At 50.4% G+C, this 18,219-nt stretch overlaps 7 protein-coding genes across 7 annotated transcripts; 3 read left to right on the top strand and 4 right to left on the bottom strand.

Annotated features, from left to right (window-relative positions):
- Positions 1-574: 574 nt before the first annotated feature.
- On the bottom strand, positions 575-5,961 carry MAA_01434 (JmjC domain-containing protein; the record flags this gene model as incomplete). Its single annotated transcript, XM_007819432.2, has 4 exons — positions 575-1,757; positions 1,817-5,387; positions 5,442-5,490; positions 5,563-5,961. The coding sequence occupies 4 exons, from the start codon at positions 5,959-5,961 to the stop codon at positions 575-577; spliced, it is 5,202 nt and encodes a 1,733-aa protein (XP_007817623.2).
- Positions 5,962-7,541: 1,580 nt separating this feature from the next.
- On the bottom strand, positions 7,542-8,554 carry MAA_01435 (GIY-YIG catalytic domain containing protein; the record flags this gene model as incomplete). Its single annotated transcript, XM_007819433.2, has 2 exons — positions 7,542-8,214; positions 8,319-8,554. The coding sequence occupies 2 exons, from the start codon at positions 8,552-8,554 to the stop codon at positions 7,542-7,544; spliced, it is 909 nt and encodes a 302-aa protein (XP_007817624.2).
- Positions 8,555-9,073: 519 nt separating this feature from the next.
- Positions 9,074-10,536, bottom strand: MAA_01436 (uncharacterized protein; the record flags this gene model as incomplete). Its single annotated transcript, XM_007819434.1, has 3 exons — positions 9,074-10,086; positions 10,143-10,290; positions 10,369-10,536. 3 exons carry the CDS (start codon positions 10,534-10,536, stop codon positions 9,074-9,076), a joined length of 1,329 nt encoding a protein of 442 aa, XP_007817625.1.
- A 667-nt stretch (positions 10,537-11,203) lies between these two features.
- MAA_01437 (zinc finger domain-containing protein) lies at positions 11,204-12,775 on the bottom strand (the record flags this gene model as incomplete). The annotated part of the gene is made up of 2 exons (XM_007819435.1): positions 11,204-12,622; positions 12,683-12,775. 2 exons carry the CDS (start codon positions 12,773-12,775, stop codon positions 11,204-11,206), a joined length of 1,512 nt encoding a protein of 503 aa, XP_007817626.1.
- Positions 12,776-13,058: 283 nt separating this feature from the next.
- MAA_01438 (DEAD/DEAH box helicase) lies at positions 13,059-14,383 on the top strand (the record flags this gene model as incomplete). Its single annotated transcript, XM_007819436.1, has 3 exons — positions 13,059-13,167; positions 13,235-14,275; positions 14,325-14,383. 3 exons carry the CDS (start codon positions 13,059-13,061, stop codon positions 14,381-14,383), a joined length of 1,209 nt encoding a protein of 402 aa, XP_007817627.1.
- Positions 14,384-16,118: 1,735 nt separating this feature from the next.
- On the top strand, positions 16,119-16,594 carry MAA_01439 (uncharacterized protein; the record flags this gene model as incomplete). The annotated part of the gene is made up of 2 exons (XM_007819437.1): positions 16,119-16,140; positions 16,245-16,594. The coding sequence occupies 2 exons, from the start codon at positions 16,119-16,121 to the stop codon at positions 16,592-16,594; spliced, it is 372 nt and encodes a 123-aa protein (XP_007817628.1).
- An 883-nt stretch (positions 16,595-17,477) lies between these two features.
- Positions 17,478-17,840, top strand: MAA_01440 (uncharacterized protein; the record flags this gene model as incomplete). The annotated part of the gene is made up of 1 exon (XM_007819438.1): positions 17,478-17,840. The coding sequence occupies one exon, from the start codon at positions 17,478-17,480 to the stop codon at positions 17,838-17,840; it is 363 nt and encodes a 120-aa protein (XP_007817629.1).
- Positions 17,841-18,219: the final 379 nt, after the last annotated feature.

Raw genomic sequence — 18,219 nt, 5'->3', positions numbered from 1 at the left:
CTCCAACTGGCTTTCTATCGCGACTTGTGATGCCAAAGCACAACAACTTGATCTCATTAAGTCCATGGCCATGGCTTTTCATGCAATTTAATAAGCCCTAAGCGGGCATCACATAGTCACACCACTCTTGTGGCCAATTCGCAGCCCATTTCATTGCAAGCAGAACCCTTCTGTAATTCCTCGACGTTTTGTCTAAGCAACTAAACCTCATTCAAACAGTGCCAAAAACCACTACCGGTAATTGGGGAACCATAAGACTAGAAACCCACGAAAAGCAAATTCACCAGCAGGATGCCTCTTGTAAAGGAAGCATTCTTAAAACTCCGACCTTTTCTCCTTGCCGGCTCACACGAGGAGCCATTGTTCCGGCTTGTCTGACCATTATACACCCCAAAAATAACAGGAGTACTCGTACACTATACACTGATACATCTTATAAAGAGCAAACTCAAGAAAGAAAAGGCACCAGAACCCCTGTCAAAACCCTGATGCTGAAATATAAAATAAGATAAACTCCCAAGTTTTGATACTCCGTCTTCCCACGTTAACATAAACCAGAAGACATGGTTCGCATCTATTCTCCATCTATCATTGCATCGAGGTCATTTCTTTCACTTTCGAGAGATTCTGCTGTCACGGTTTCTGTTGTATTGTTGTTGTCGTCCTTCTTCTTGCCATCTTCGCCATCTTCTTGATTCGTCATTTCTTTGAACATTTGATCAACGCTCCCCTCATCCCGCCTGGAAGTCTCATCAACGTCGATTGGGGTGATTGAGCGTCTGGTCTTGCTTATTGAACCTCGCTTAGGGGCCCAGACATCTGGACCCCATATTTGCTCTGCGTCTTGCCGGCCCCTGTCTGTACGTCCGAGTATTTCAAGAGCCCTGCTCTTATCGATATCGCTGTCTAGGTCAACCTCCTCTTCTGGCAGGCCTCGAAGTAGCCGGTCTTCCAAGCTTGCAGCCAAATTGTCAGTAAAAACGGGGCCCCTGGAGCCGAGGATCCCGGGCTGCAGGCCGCTATCCACATCCATATGGTTGGTTCTGGTCTGCTTCTCGCTGGATGAGACACCAGCGTGACTCAGATGTCCGCGTGGGGAGGTGCCCGAGTCGGCGTTTCCGCCTGATCCCATATAGAATGTCGGCCCACCATATGCAGAGCTGCTAGACGGGGGCAACAGTTGTCCACTAGGATTTTGTGCTGCCGCTGCAGCCGCTTCAGCATTTGCCGCTTTGCGTCGTAAGCTGTTCGCTTTTCCTTTGGCATGCTCAGGTAAGTCGTCGGGGTTGTCTACACCGTACTCGGCCAACATCTTCTGTAGCTTAGTAGGACGTGGTTTGCGTGTGCTAAGAGAGACCTCGAGAATGGGCGGCGGCTCCGGAGCGACAGGACACCACTTGTGCAACTCCTGACGAAAGAAATTGGTCTCGTATGAGAGGAGTACTTCGGCGCCTTCAAGTTTTCGAAGAAAGAACCGCTGTGTCTCCACCTCGGCTTCAGTCGAAAGGAGTGGATGACATAGCCGTGCAATATGGTCGCGGAAGTATTGCGCATTGTCAATAATGCGGTTTAGCACATCCTCCTCCTCCGGCTGAAATGGCAATTGAGGAATCTCATCCGTTAGATTAATAAGGTCCTCCAGCTTTGGGCGGGCTGCGTCGCGAGGAATCTTCATTCGCCAATCGCAAATTGGGCATGTGTACTTGTCGTCTTCCTTGACCTTGCCACGGGCAATCTTTAAGCACTTATAATGATACCTATAAACATAGAAATTAGAACAGTTGCACAAAGCAATCAAATCACGTTAAGTACTCACCACTCATGGCACAGCTCGCACTCAATCATCATACCAGCCTCGACCTTTCGACAAATGCAAAAAACTTGTCTCGTGCGATCATCGAAACGGTTCCCCGTCTGTTCAGGGGTTACCTCGCGAGAAACTGGCTCAGCAGGCTGGCGTGGTGTGTCGTTGTCCACGTCAAAGCAATCCGTATTGCGTTCCAGGACATACTCAAGATGGCTTTTCAGAATATGGAGAGGGGCATTCGATTTTCCGAACAATTTCTTTCCCCTACGCATCCAATCTTCATGGCGCTTACGCTCATTTTCTAGGTCAATTGTGCCGGTTGGTTTCGAGTTAAGCTCATCAACGTTCCTTATGATGTCCACGACCTCTGCATACTTGGGCCTCTTCCTGAAATTGGTGTTCCGACAGCGCTCAGTGATGTCCATAATCTGGCGATGTGCCTCGCGCTGCTTATGCAGGATTCTATCGACTTCGGCAAGGGTTTCCTGAGACACGGGGAGGGCGTTTGCTTGAACTTGGTTGGAAAGAGCCTCGAGCTGCGGGTAGTGCACGACGGCGGCGTGGATTAGCTCCTTTGCCTTGGCTTCCCAAGTCTCTCCAGCGAGCTTTTGGTCAGAATAAAACTTGAGATGGTCGTTATAACTGGGGACCTCAAGTCGCTTGCCATCTTCAATGAGCTCGGTAACATCTTTCAAGGACAAAAACAAGCCGCGGCTAGACCTAGCTTTCTGATTCCACCGCATCTGCTCCAGGACCCTGGAGAGACGATCGACTTCAGGGGTGTCCACATTGAAGCTCCGGCCTTCCTCAAGCAACTCTTCGATAGTCTCCATTGAGACGGTAGCTGTATTTTCGAGGGTACGGGCTGCGTTGAGCTGAAATTCCTTTATGGCTGTAGCTCGCTCCTGCAGTTGCCCGATTTCGGGACATTCAAATCCAATGTGCTCTGCCTCACGAAGCAGGCGATAAATGTTGCTCACATTGCGGGACTCACGCTCTTTTTGGTCTTGATATGCGCTTCCGATTGATTTGCGCATGCCGCTCTGCCACGCCTTTTCGTTCTTGCGACGGTTTTGCTGTTTGCGTACAATATAGTTCGTAGCCTCTTCAACCCAATCGTTGCATCGATCGACGAATTCTTTTAAAATGAGTAGGGACGGAAGATCGAAGGGGACCCGTTCGCCTTCATGGAGTAGGGCTCGAAGAGATTTTAGCGACGGGCTGGTTTCTTCATCAAGCATTTTGGCGTACTTTTCTTCCCACAGTTCCGGCGTCCGCGCTTTATCAACGACCTTTTCATACGTCTCCGCCATGGTCTCGTCAGTGACTCTGTAAATCAAGGCGTGGTCTTCGCCAGCGAAACGTTGCTCTTCGGCAAGGTCGCAACATGGGTGGTGCCCTGCATGCATGATGCAGACGGTTTTGCCGGTCCGTCCGCATTTGAATCTGGATAAAAATGCAAACGCTTTGCAGTAAGTACAACACTGTTCCTCCTCCTCGAGAACGTCACGCTCTTTGATTTTGAAGGTCAGGGGACAGCCACAGCCCTCTTCCCCAGGGCCGCTAATGGGACACTTGTGAGGAGAAGCTTCTATGTGTTTAGCAAGGAATTCGGCTCGTTGTTCCTGTTCGCGTTTTCGAATACAATCCAATGCAGGTCCCAGCCACTTGGCAGTCTGTATTGATAAGCCGGTTGCGGCATTTCCATCTGCAGCGGTCCATAGAAGTTCGTCGTGCGAGAAGCATGGTTGTTTCCTGAAAAGTTGTAGTCGTTCGACTCCTGCAAGTCCGAACGGTTCCCAATCAGATGGTGCGAAATTCACTGCTTCATTGAAATTGAACCCGTGATTGAATCCGGCATGGTATGCTTGGGGAAATGTAATAACAAATTGTCCGGCGCGTTGGTCAAGAGCGTAGACTCTCACACCCGCTTTCTTCAATTGTTCTGGGGTTAGCAATGTGACAAGCTGGAACAACAGATCTGGCTGCGTTTCAAACAACTCGGGAACAGCTTCCCTCATGGCGGCCTCAAACTTCTCTGCGTCCTCTCCCGGAATGCCGTACCACGTCTTCGTTGCTCCAAAGTGCTGGTAGTTGGCGGAGTAGGCATAATGATCCTCGTTATGCCAGCAGAAAGTGGAAAATATCATGCCTACGTATACCCAAGGCACGGTCATGCCGGAAATGTCTGACTTGATGTGACGGAAGAGGCTCTCAGGATGAAGGGGCAGAATGTTGAGATTCCATGGATCAGAGGCATACGGGTTGTTTGGGTTCTTCTCCAGGGTCGGAAAACCCGAACCATGCGTAGTACAATGAATATCTGCACCATATTCCACTTCCACGGTTTCTTCCAGGTCTGCAACCAGCCTCCAGAACTCAGTTTCAACATCTTCCTCGGTGACAGGCCGAAGGCAGTTAAGCGTGTGATCGAATGGCATCTTCTTTTCAAAATATCCCTGCTTGAAGTCATTTGCTTTTTGTTGAAACTGTTTCAGCGAGTAAAGACCGCCCTCTTCGAAGCCAAACTGGCCATCGCCCACGAGACACCTCGGGCAATTCCACTCTGCATCAGGCTTGCGCTTCACTGGAGGGTCCAGACAGGGTCCATGATAAGCATTATCACATGATTCGCAGACGAGAAGAGCTCCGTTACTCTCTCCACGGCCGCAATTTTCACACCTCTCTCCTGCAGTCATGGTCTCGTCCTTTGGAATTCGTGGAATGGATGGCCGGAAAGGTGTCATGTGAGACCCAGCAACTGTGGGCACGGGTTCCCGTTTGAGGCGCTTGCTACGCCTGCTGCTGCTTTCACCATCTTCCATGTCAGTGTCTACATCTTTCTTGGTCGTGTCGCTCGAGTCTCCAACTTGACGTTTGACGGAGGCAGCCGGATTCAGGCCAGACCGGGCGTCAGGTGTATTGCTAGCAGAGGCCGCCGGGCTACCCAGTCGCTTGAGATCCGGTGTGAAGCTTCTGCTCTCACTATTGGCAGATTTCGAGGCAGCGTTCACTGGAGTGAATCCGTTGGTATTGATGGCCTTGAAACCCCCCGTCGCAGCAGATGTGGGAGCTGGTGGAGGGGCATCAAGCATGGGAGTGTCGCGGTCAGCCTCTCTTTTCAAGCCATTTAAACTTCCCTGCAAGACATCTGAAGCCTGTCTGGCTGGTGAGTCGCCCTTCGCACTGGATGGAGTGTTCACGTGAGACTTCTTGGCTGGTGTGTGCGCCGGGCTAGGAGTCAATGGTCCTCCGTATTCTTGTTCTAGCTGTTGATGCACACCTGGCTTGGCAAGTCGTAGGTATTCCTCGTAGGGGCAAAGCCATCGCTGATATGAATTTTTCAGGGAAGTTGAAAGCGATGACATAATCTTGCCACTGTAGCCTAAATCTCGTCCAATTTCTGCCCATTTCTTCAATTTGCAGACCTTATCAAAGCCGCCGCGGGATTCGACGGCCTTTTTCAAGCGGTACAAGTCTAGTGGTTTTTTATCGACATATGGCAATCGGTGTAAATTGCTGCCTTGCTGTTTGTGAAATTTGGAGAGGCCATCAAGATAGGTGAGGCTGGCTCGAGTGCCTACAAAAGTTAGATAACATGGTTCTGCGATCGATTTCATGGCCCCTGACTTACTGCCTTCTACAGAATTAAGCTCCTGCTTTCGAGTTCGGAAATGAAATTTCTATGGGCAATGTTAGTTTTGTGAGTCGGCACATGCCATCCGCTAGGGTAGGATTAGTTCCGATCGACGTACCTCTGTGTCAATGGCAAAATCAGGGTTCCACGAGTCTGGCGGGATAATCTTGCATATACCATACTGCGAGGCCTCTGGCGTGATCTTCTTCATATACTCCAAGGGATCCCGCCACTCCTCTTCGGTCGGACAGTAGGTAGGGGCTTCGGATATGCCATGCGGGCGTGACTTTTTCTGAAGAGACTCGCGCACCGCCGTCGGCTGGCCGCGGCGTTCGACCGAGGTGAGATCCAGTCCTATGCTGGCCATAGAGCTCAGAGGGATCTGCGAATTGGCGGGATGGTAGCCATTCGTGTTCACTTTACGCTTCGGTCTTGACGATGCCTGGGTCGCCGACGATCCGGTGGCAGGCGAATTGCGAGAACTGACATTGGCGCTATTTACACCGGGGGTTGTCATTGTGGCCGTCGACATTGGTGCCATGGTTGAGTCCAAGGGGGCCCGAGGAGGGTGATGATCGGGCCAGTAGCCGGTGTGGAGGCACACGCGAGGAGGGAGACAGATAAAAAATGGTTTCGCTTGAATATGGATTCGTGTGAATAGAGGAATGTTCCGTAGTCGTTGCTCAAGCGGCGTGCCTATGAGTGACTAACTGCGTGCATCGTAGCGATGGCGACATGTACTCGACAGGCGTATCGATTACAAGTTTACGCTGTAGCATGCAGGAACAAGTCGGCTCCGAAAGAGATGAAGGAAATAATTGGATTCGGTCGATGGAAGACAAGGCGAAAAATAGCCTCGGGGCGTACCTGCACAGTCGTGATTAACTCGTGGGCCACGAATTGGAAAAAAGGTTCAAGCCGACACACACGATCACTGATACGCCTCGCACTAATACAAAATCATGCGACTTACGGTTATAAGAGACCGAACAAGCGGAAAGCTCGCATGCGAGGAATAAAATTAGCGACGGAAGGCACCCCTAGGGCAGAGTAAAGACCGGCGGTTGGAGTCGAGAAATCATGTGGCCTCGTGGGTCGTGGGTCAAGTGTAGATGTTGGTGTGAAAGGGAAGACGGCAGAACGAGGGATGGGTCGCGGTTCCAGATGCAGTCTGAGGGTGTGTGTGAGAGCGAGAGAGAGCGAGAGGCTTGAGGTTAACGACCTTGGGGCCGGGCTGGGGCTGCACCTGCCCGTCTTTCCTGCTGGGGAGCAGAGCGGAAGGACCAGCCAGTCGACGACTCAGTCAACTAGACCACCAGGCAAGCCAGGGCTGTGATGGCTCAAGTCCGGTGCGCACACCTTATCGGCGATACAAGTATCTGTTACACCAGTTCCGTCCTATTTTGTGTGTGACTCAAGGTATCCATACTCGGTCATGCTTGGTCTGGATATAAAGTGGACCCGCGCCGGAGGATTGGAAGACCCGCTTTTGTGAAGCCGATGAGAGCGGCGATTCTCTCACCTCGCCGTCGCAGGCTTACATGACACATGTTCCGCATCTTGCTATTCGCTTTGATCCATCAGGACGAATGTGCAAAGGTGGTGATGACGGAGGGGATTGAACCAAGGGAAATATCGTACGCAAATGTACGTCATTGCGACATGCTGTCTGCGCCATGCATTTATTATCCTACGGCTATGTTGGCCTACCGTCCCATGAACCGCTCGGCCCGCCCATCCACTTGCCTCAGACCTATCATGCACAATCTGGGGAATAAATAGTACATGCATATGTCAATATTTTACTAGTAGTACTAGTATCCGCATGCCCCGTCTGCAAATGACCAGGCTACTTGATATTCTATGGCAAGAATCCCGAGTTGGCTGGTATTTCGACGCAGCAGCAGCAGATTGGCATTGCTACCACCACCAGCACCTCTTTCGCCCAAGAGCTGAGAGTTCTCGTTGTCGCCTGATCAAAAGTCAATCACCTCGGAGGCGCCGCCCAGCCAATTCGGCGATGCAGACCTTGGACGTCGCGTGTGTTCTTGCTTGACTACACAGACGCATGAGCCCCGACACAAAATGCTCAAAATGCTATATTGCAGCTATCTTCTTCGCCTTCTCTGCCGCCTTGACCAGTTTCTGAACATCCTTGTTTCCACGCACACGCAAACTCAGTTCCTTCACCATATCACCCCATCTGACAGGCGCCCCACATGACGGGCATGAGCATCGATCAGGTATAATGTGGGTGGTATTTTCTCCAGAGAGTGCATGCTTGCCCCAACAGTCCAAATGTCCCATGGCTTTGCATTTGTCGTTTGGACACATGCCGTGCAGGCCCTTTCCTGACTCGAGCTCTTCTGCACAGTGAACGCAGTTGCCCTCTTGCTCAAAGTTCACCACATTGTGCGCCTTGACCACATATTCCGCCATCGGGCTATAATCCACCGGCAATGCGTTAATGCCCCCCGAAGATGACGAAGAAGCAAAATCGGTAAGAATCTCAAGGCCGTCTCGACTAGGTTCCCGCGTGGCTTGTATCCTAGACTCCCATGCAGTATAGGCTTCCCTTGCAAGAAAATGCACATTCAGTGGCCACCTCACAAAACTCGGCACACCCGTAAGCAGGTGGATGTTCGACATGATCGACTTCAAGCTGTGCAGTGGCCGTCTTGGCATGCCATTCTTCTTTCTTCGTGTTGAAATGCTTACACGTGTTTCATCCGGGATATGTAAAGAAAGATGGGGATTTGTCAACGCCCACCTGATGGGATGGTCAGCAGAAAGTGCGTGGTATATGCAAGATTCTCTGCTCTCGATGAAGAATCGGGCCAGGGTGGAAGCTGTGTAGGGAAAGACAAGCCTTACTCGAATTTGAGCGCCGCAACCATACTAGGAAACCCAGAAACCAAGACAATCATTTCCCAAGGGCGCAGATTATCACGCGATGTGCGCGCCGCGCCACCTTTAGACTCGCCATTGTGTTGCTTCAGACGACGTGGAGGGTTCGGTGTCGAGCCAATGTACAGAGACGCGTGTCTTACGGTTGAGCGAAGGACGTAGACCGTGTATAACGCCGGAAGAGGCTTTGCGATATGACTCATGTCTGGCGATAAGCAATCTTGAACATCATGGCATTTTAGGGCGCCGCATGTCTAAGTTCTTAATGATGCCCTGGTCGTGGTGTCTGCTTTCTTAACTGCTGCAAATGGCCAAACTAACTCGACTCTGTTGTCAGGGGTCTGGATGCCTGAGGAGCTTCCGCGTGGGCCAATAGGAGTTGTCGCTTGCCGCCGCCGGCACCATTCTCCCCCAACGCGTGAGAACAACTCTCAGCGAGCAACAAACACCGTGCATACGTCAGACGCCATCAGAGTGCTTGTGGTACACGCAGTAATTCGACCTTTAAGAATGGCCCAATGCTGAGGGAAATTGGACTGGACTGTACAATGCTGAATTCGAGGCGACCTCTGGCGTATCGACAATACATAAGTATGCACCATCACGTTGAATCACGCCAATCCTAACTATGCACACCTTAAAAAAAATCGTGCGATTCTACAGCCTTCTTTTCTCTGGACCGCCTATCTACTCCGGCAAAAATCAGGATTGCCAAGACCCGGTCATTCATCCCTTGGCATTTGCAGTTTGACACGGAGCAACGCTCGAATTTCTTCTGGCGACTTGGACACCAGAGCATGATACCCGTGTTGGCTCAGCGGGTAGAGTACTGCATTCTCATCCTTCTTCACCGCATCTTCCGTTGACTGCGGCGAATGGCTCATGATTATATCAATATCCTGCCGAATCTGCTCGCAGAAGCCCTCGAGCGGCAAATCGTTTACGTCGTCTCCAAAGGGATTCTCAATTTCCCGCCCAATAAGGGCAAGCCCCAGGATGATGTATGCCGCGAAAATCGTTGCGGGGATTGTTGTCCACTTGAGATTGTCGACAAGCTGGAACGGCAGGATAAGGATGTACGCCCATGTTATTTGGGCAATGGCAATCGAGTAAGCCAGCGGCAACGGGGTGTTGAGGATTCGCTCTGTTCCGTTGAGAATGTCGTTGACTTGTGCCAACAATCCCATGGCTGACGTGTGACAGCCCGGCGTCTTGAGCGTCCCGTTGTCGATAATGGCCTGGATAAACGCCGAGCAAGAGCTGTGAATTTCCAGCGGCACATTGCCCAACGGCTTGGCCGGGTTCTTCATGAGTCTTCGAGGATTCTGCTCTGCCATGGGAAACCCGAGGAACAGGCCTATTGTCTCCCATCTGGTAGGTTTCTCCCACTCTTTCTTCTCGGCCTCGTGTGCCACTATCGGCAAATGCCCGGTCCTGCTTTGCAGGTCGTCGTAGTGCGTGAATGGCTCGTGGCGTAGTCGGTGCTTCAAGGCGAAGCTGAGTGAAACCAGCATGTTGCAAAATGTAACTTTGGCCAGTAGGTCTTCCGTCTGGCACTCCTCACGCTCGCTCGCATGGACCCAGACAAGTCTTGCCAGACTTTGCGTCACACTGGCTAGCTGAGACCAGTACTTGCGCCCCTCGTTGTATCTCTCGTAGGCAGTTGAGTTTCGGAAAGATAGCGACAGACCGACGACGAAACCGAGAACTGTGAGAAGAACCTGACTCACGCCGACTGCACACCATTAGCCTTTATTCTTTTTGCCCTTGAAGAGACACATGGCTACATACTATGATAAACTCGACGCGAAATTATCGTAACACAGCTTGCCCAGGCAGCCACAAACAAGAGGGGGAATATCATGTATGGCAGGATACTTCCCCGAAGCCGCAGGAAATGAGGCCACCTCGAGTGATGATTAAGGTCTCGAGGCCCATACTATTCCATATTAGCCTATACATGTCTCAATTTGCCCATCTTCCAAAAATTAAAATAAAACAGTAGAGTTGTACTCACAAACAAGCCCTCAAACTTATCATCCTCAATCTGTGCATTGTGATGCGAGCCACTACCGGGCGAATCGTTCGCCTTGTCCGCCATCGAGTCCAGTTCAATCCCAACAACAGAATCGCCCAAAGAACCGTTCCTCGATGGGAGCAACTTCCTCTCAGAACCTGGAGACATGCCCCCTTTTAACAACGGCCGTAATGGGCTGTGTCAATGAAAAAACTGCCTCGACACCGTGGGGAAGGTGAAGAAGGAAACTACACCGCGTATTTTAATTAATACGTTCCATGGGATCGACGCCGGGCAGCACAGCCATCGGAAATCTGCCGAGCGTCAACTATGTCAACAAGAAACCCTGCAGCATAAGGTCGAGTCACGATGGAGTCAATACTCCCCCCCTGCGGCAGTGCCCGCATAATAGGACCATGGACGATATGTGATCAACGACAAGTGCCGGGTGAGTTGTCCAGGGATCGCCCATTCCGATCCTTTGCACGGGTCTTGATCATTTATTTTGCGCCCTCCTCAGGTCTATCGTAAATTCTGATGTATCGTTCTATCGACCAGGGAAATTGTTGATCGTCCGTTGTCAAAGTGGGTAAGTCGCCCGAGGCGCAGGCTCGTGGCCAAAGCACAACTCACCGCCACAGCTCATGTTTCGGGCAAAATTTCGACGGCCCAATGCCATATGGTAGGTATTCATCGGTTTCATTGTTGTTCTCCCCCTGAAGGATTGTTTCGAAATTGTTCGAAATATGATACACCGGTTTTGTCTTGCCTATACTACGTCGCGTTCTTCTACTACTTACATTACACACTGTATAGATGATAGCTCCCCTGGTCTTTACAGCAACCCTTGCTTTTGTAGATCATAGTACACTTTTTCGGGCATCACGTTGCCCTCTCCGTCCTCCATTTGCACGACACTGCCTTCATCCAGCTTCGACTTCTTTTTCTCTTTCTGCATCTTCTCCCAAAGCTTGACGGCCTCGTCCATCTTGGTGATGTCCCGGAATAGGGTCGGATTGGTAATGCCGAGACATTTGAGGTTGTAAATATGGCGAGACTCGTTGAAATGCTTCTCGAATGCTCGTCGGCCCTTGTACACGTAGTTGCCGCAAATCTCGCAGGGAAACTCTACGCCCAACCCGTGCAGTCGGTACAGCCAAAAGGGGATCGGCTTGCCGTCCCAGCCTAATGGAACTTTGAGAGGGTTGTAGATCTTGTCTTCGTCGTCGTCGCCCTCTCCTTCACCGTCTTCAGCGGCTTCTCGTGGCGTGTCGGAAGCGTTGAGAAGATTTTCAAGTTCCTGTTCTCGTTCGCGTTTTGTCATGCCTTGTTTTCGTTCGACGTTGACGCGGGTATCGCTTCGTTCCGTATTCATCAAGCTAGCCATCTTTTTGACTCGGTATTCACGCTCGGCAATGGCCCTCTCCTTTAATCTTGTCGATGAAACGACAACTGATTTCGAATCTGCTGACCCCGCCGCGGCATCTTGCTGCCGTTGTTTACGTTGCTCAGCTGCCTTGACGTGTTTTCGCCCAGTTAGGTGGTTCTTGTACACGTTTTCGTTTTTAAACTCCTTCTCGCAGTCCTCGCACCAGATGGCCTCGGCGTCCGTCAGAATCGCTTTTGAGCCGTTTGTTGCTGACTCGATCTGCCAGCCCTCAATCTCATCCTTCTCCCAAAGCTTGCCGAACTCTTCGTCAAAGCCTGATAAAATGTTGTCCGGATTCTCTAGAGGGCGCGTTTTTCGCATGAAATCTTCGAGGTATTGCGCAAGTTCTCCAACATAGTTGAAATACTGATCCGTCATCTTGTCGCCTCGTTTGACTCCACCATACCCAGCAGCAAAATTGTCAAAATACTCCAAATATTGCAAATATGTAAGTCGCTTGACGTTAGGTAGATTTGAAAATGAGTCATAACATGTATGCAAGTCGAAGAATCGCCCAAATGCTTCTTCTCCGGAGAAGATTGTGTCCACAACTGTCGCGACAGGCGCGGACGGGTCGCCTCTCTTTTGCTTATATCTTTGTTCCGAGTTTTCCGCTTGCTCGTTGGGATATCTGGCATGGTGCTCACGAATGTCGCCAAGTTGTTTGTAAAATGCATCAAAGGGATCGCCAGTGTTGAGTTCTTGGAGTTCTCCTGCTCGGGTTCCGTTCTCGTCTTTGTACAGGTTCAACAGGCTACTTGACTGTCTCTGGATCTGGTCGAGGAGTTGGGCAATTTCATGGTCTCGGTTTAGTCGGTCGCGAATCTTTTTAATAAATCAGGTTAGTTTGATTCGGTGAACTATTTCACGAATGCATTTACTCACAGGCTTTGGCTCCTCGCGGACGCGATCAGCGATGCCTTGTTCCAGGCGTTCAAGATCTTCATGAATGTATCTTTGCTCTTCTAAAACATACATCTTGACAGCCGCTATTGATACGCTTGTGATGCTATGGTGGGCTGTCGCGACAAAAAAAACGGAAAAGATCTGGTCGCGAAGTCGTAGAGCTTTTGCCGCTTCAGCCAAAGTTTGGCCAGCCTCGTTAAGCCCAGCGCCACTGTGGAGGCGGACAATCCGCGCTCTGCCGAAGTAAACCCGGCCCTTTCACCAGCTCCCGAACTTTTTTTGTTCAAGCTCATCTCGACATCATAGCGCATCGCCGTTTTATCCCATCTTCGCAATCACACATATTACCAATAAGATGGCTGAAGGCGCCGGAGGAATTGACCGCAAGGCGGATGAGAGGATGGAATTTTCCACCTCCAAAGAAGTCACTGTCCACCCTACTTTCGAGTCGATGTCTTTGAAGGGTGAGTGACAACCAGCAGGAGATGACTTGTCGAGTCCCGACGAGTAACGACTGATATCGAAACATAGAGAACCTTCTTCGTGGCATCTATGCGTACGGCTATGAATCTCCATCTGCCGTCCAATCCCGAGCCATCGTCCAAGTGTGCAAGGGACGCGACACAATCGCACAAGCACAGTCAGGCACTGGCAAAACGGCGACCTTTTCGATTAGTATGCTGCAGGTCATCGACACTGCCGTGCGCGAAACACAGGCTCTAGTCCTTTCACCGACCCGTGAATTGGCTACTCAAATCCAATCCGTCGTTATGGCTCTTGGTGACTACATGAACGTCCAATGCCACGCCTGCATTGGTGGCACCAACGTCGGCGAAGATATCCGCAAGCTCGACTATGGTCAGCATATCGTGTCGGGGACCCCTGGACGTGTTGCCGATATGATTCGGAGACGCCACCTGCGAACAAGGCACATCAAGATGCTAGTACTGGACGAAGCCGATGAATTGCTTAACAAGGGTTTCCGGGAACAAATCTACGATGTCTACCGATACCTGCCCCCGGCAACACAAGTCGTGGTTGTCAGCGCCACCCTGCCATACGACGTGTTGGACATGACAACCAAGTTCATGACCGACCCTGTCCGAATTCTTGTCAAGCGTGATGAGCTGACCCTCGAGGGTCTGAAACAGTACTTTATTGCCGTGGAGAAGGAGGATTGGAAGTTCGATACCCTGTGCGATTTGTACGATACCCTGACTATTACACAAGCCGTCATCTTCTGCAACACGCGCCGCAAGGTTGACTGGCTCACCGACAAGATGCGCGAGGCCAACTTCACCGTCAGCAGCATGCATGGCGATATGCCGCAAAAGGAACGGGACAGCATCATGCAGGACTTCCGGCAGGGCAACAGTCGAGTCCTCATCTCAACCGATGTTTGGGCCCGTGGCATCGATGTGCAACAAGTCAGTCTAGTTATCAACTACGACTTGCCTAGCAATCGTGAGAACTACATCCACCGCATTGGCCGAAGTGGCCGGTTCGGTCGCAAGGGCGTAGCCATCAACTTTGTTACGACCGAAGATGTGCGCATCTTGAGAGATATCGAGTGTAGGTCAACTCAGCCTCTTGATACTATCGCAGTGCTAACATGTCGCAGTGTATTACTCAACTCAGATTGATGAAATGCCCATGAACGTGGCTGATCTCATTGCATAATTCGGGAATAAATAGCAAACGGATATAATCTACATCAGAATCTCTATCGAAGAAGAAGAGCAAGTCAATGACCTTGGCATGGAAGGAGTGCCAGGGAATGGAGTGGAGGAATGGGGCCCTGTAGTGTACTAGGTGAGTTCGAGTCAAGTTTCCTTGCACTCCTATGTCATGGTTGAGCTAACGAGCATGGAGGTGTAAAATTGTTTTCGAGGGTTCAGGTATATCAGGGCAGGGAGTTGATGCGGCGAAAAGAGCCATTTCCCTTTATATGCTGCTATATTTATTTTTGAGTGCCACCTACTTACTGCCTCAGACCTTTGGCTCAAAATAGTTAGTCCAGCAAACCTATTACAAGCTGTCATTCAAAATATACGGAATAATGCCATGGGTCTGGTCTGCATATATCTAATCTCGCCCCACGATACTCATGGACACGGCCGCCAGCGGCTGCATTTGCATCATCATTGCAACAGCCCGTCGTGACACTTTCAATGTGAAGTGATTTGGAAAGTCGTATGCACTCTGCATGGTTGCTTCTCGGTTCGGTGGCTGCAACAAGTTGTGCCTGAAATGCTGAATACTTTTGGCGCGTTCTCGCCCAAACTTGGGTTAAACTGGCTGTGTTCACACAAGTCGGCGTGGGAACTTTGCCTAACACAACTGTGCAAAGACGCAGTTCCATGTGCAAGGACAGCAACGCAGGGAAGGGTCCAAAGGGTGTTGTTCCAGCACAGTTCAAAACCGTTGTTTGGCAGAACAAAGGCGAGGCCACGGCGCAAGCTGTCAATCTGATGAACCTTTGCCGTACAACTGTGCATCAAAGAGATTCAGACAGCGACCATATCGGTTTGATGTCGAAAATGACATCTGAACGCCACGAATACTTGACTGCAACGCAGAAAATGGGTTGAACAGTAGGTGAAGTCGAGACATTTCGGCCACATGTCATAAAGTGCAACATGTCCAAATTACTTCCCTTTGCCCATCAAAAGGCTCACTCTTGGCGAGATCTTCTGTGAGTCCTAATCGACACTTTCTCGCTCCAAACGGCAACACAGCCTCCCGCCTTCCCAGAACATACGCGCAAACGATCACCAATAAACACCGGCAAAATGTTCCTCTACCCTCTTGGCAGAAAGCGTACGCTGCACTGGAAATGCACACGGCCTACGAAGAAAAAGGTCGAGTGTAGGAAAAATATGTGCATGAAAAAGATGTTGCTCATATTGCAATCAGGGAAGAGATTATGGGGCCCTCGCGCTCGATAAAAACCAAGTTGTTATTGGCATTTCTATTGAGAATCAACTGATAGGTTATTTCGGTAGTAGAACCCCTGGGGTGTGTTGAACGGGCCCCAAGCATAAAGTACCCAACGTTCTGGCTTGGTACATGTCCGTGGTGTATCCGATTATACCAGACAATACATGTACACGGCGACAAAAGGGTCTGGTTGCCAACAACGCTAGCAACCGCGCTAAAACACTTATCCAGGAACAAGCGCACTAGAACAACCCACAAGAGATAGTTGATATAACTGCCACCACGACCAGGATAGCCTACTTAAGTACTAAGAGAGGGGGAAAGGGGCAGGGCCTTTGTAGTAGAACGACATCGCTGGATCGACTAACAATTGCTATTGACAGGAGTCTGTTTGTTGCTGCTGTTGCTCTGGCCGTTACAACGCTTATGTATATAGCTCCTAACAAACAGACTCGTGCAGACCGCAATATTTACCATGCCGACTACGATGTCAACTGGTAGGTTGAGAAAACCAGGTAAACAAAGGCCAGGGCCCGTGGATATGGGGACCGGAAGGAGAAAGAAGAAATAGGGTCAAGTCCATTCTTGTTGACACCGACAGGGAAAGATGGTCCCAAAGTCCAAGTTCCGTTGGCCACCAAGCCTCGCGCAGAGAACATGAGCCACGGTGTGGTTAATTTACCCTCCATGCCAGTGCCTCCTTCCCCCAAGACCGTTCCTTCCTTGGTAACCATATGCATCATCCCCATAGCCTTGACTCCGCAGTTGAACGCCGGCAAACGCACGACTACTGTGGCCGAAGTTGGTGTCTCCTTTGGCTTCGACATATACGACAGCATCACAACATACCTCGATGCCATCAAATGCCGCAGTGAGGAGCTCGCTTCTGTCAGAGAAAAGAACAAAGCTCTCAAGGACCTCCTCACCGGACGTCTCACCGGAATCAACTAGTCGCGGTTTCGCGTACGCACCCAGCCTGTGTCTCCGACAGCAGCCGTGGCAGAATACCTCATCTCATTCGAAGCGGAGCTTGAAGCTCTGGAGGATTTAGTGGCAAAGCTGGCAGGCCGTGACGCGATGGAGCCAAAGTGGGCAGAGAAGATAAAGAGCAAGCCAAGAAGCTAAGCTACGCTTTTAATTGCCAGAAGCTTCAGCCACTTGAAGTGCGCCTGGACCAGACAACATCAGCTTTGCACCTTACCATGCAGAAGGGAAGGCGCTGTGGCGCGAAAACTTGCGCGTGAACGCATACGATACGGCAGTCCACCTTGTCGCCGTATCGAACAGGTTTTCGTTCGCCTGTCACACGACGTCTTTTGCTATGGATAGCTCAGATGCCAAGCTGAATCTCTGTGCGTTGCAGCCTGTCGTAACCTGTCACCTTGAGCCCTTCTGACCTCTCTCTCTCCATCAAGAACAGGCTGGCGTTGCTGCCATGACTTGCCACGGTAGTCGGCGGTGCGAATGGAGCTGCACAGCCCATATCGCGATGCCCTCAATTAACACGAAAACAAGTAAATATTGTGATTTCCATTTAAGCACACGCAAATTACATATAAGGGTGTGGCAGATGGGATGTGTGTGTATCATCTTGTGGAGCGATGTGTGTTGCAGCGCTCATGCATACAGCTCCCAATAGACGGACTCGGTCACATTGCATTCATGCAACTCCCCAGTACTCTATCTCAAGTCCCGCGTGGGCATCTATCTACCCTTACTGGGTCGACGGAAGCTCTGGTTCATAAAATCCCAAGTACCTTTAGGGCTGACCGACAACTACACATGCAGATGCTTATCTAGAGGCTGTACTCCGTTTAAATGTTTTCTAAAGAAAATGAGGAACCATTTCTTTTATCTTTTGAGGAGTTTGAAGTACCAGACCTGTTTGAAGAAAAGCCAGGACGTTATTTCGGGGTGTCTGCAGGTGTTGCGACGTATGAGTCTGGACACCACCCTGCGCGTCCAAGATCACATCGCTGCCATGCGATTCTTCACATTCGACATGTTGGATATGGGAAATGCCTGCTGCAGCAACCGGTACTCTGAGCAGTTCATCTTCGGGGATGACAGCTATAATGTATTCGAAGACGAAAAAATGGTCGAGTTCTTTGATACACTGCTAGAGGAATCCGAGGAAGAGTTGTACGCAAGAGCTGCGACCATCTCCAGCCAGCCCAATGTCTTTGTCGAATTCTGATACAACTACTGGCACGACCTGACTTCTATACAGATTTAAAATTTTTACAACACTAACAGTTCAGAGTCCACCCTGAGGAGAGCCAAAGAACTCGGTGTTTTGTACAAGAAGGCCAGGGTATCGGGCTGCGAGATGAAGCCTACAAAGAGAATCAAATAGAATACAGGTACTACGAACTGGATAAAATTGCACCAGAATAATTCGAACCAGTATGGATGGGTTGTCATGTCATGCTTGGGCGGATGTCCAGCGCGAAGTATACAGAAGAACAGTCTGAATCCAGCGAGTAGTCCGTGGCGTTGTTTATTTACCCACCGGTATGAGTGTATGCAGATGTTTGCAACTTATTTGCTGTCCCGTGGCAGCTTCCCGTCATTGA

Source organism: Metarhizium robertsii (genome assembly GCF_000187425.2).
Source record: "Metarhizium robertsii ARSEF 23 chromosome Unknown MAA_Scf_9, whole genome shotgun sequence".
Lineage (NCBI taxonomy): Eukaryota > Fungi > Ascomycota > Sordariomycetes > Hypocreales > Clavicipitaceae > Metarhizium > Metarhizium robertsii.
This window is presented reverse-complemented; position numbering and strand designations above follow the sequence as displayed.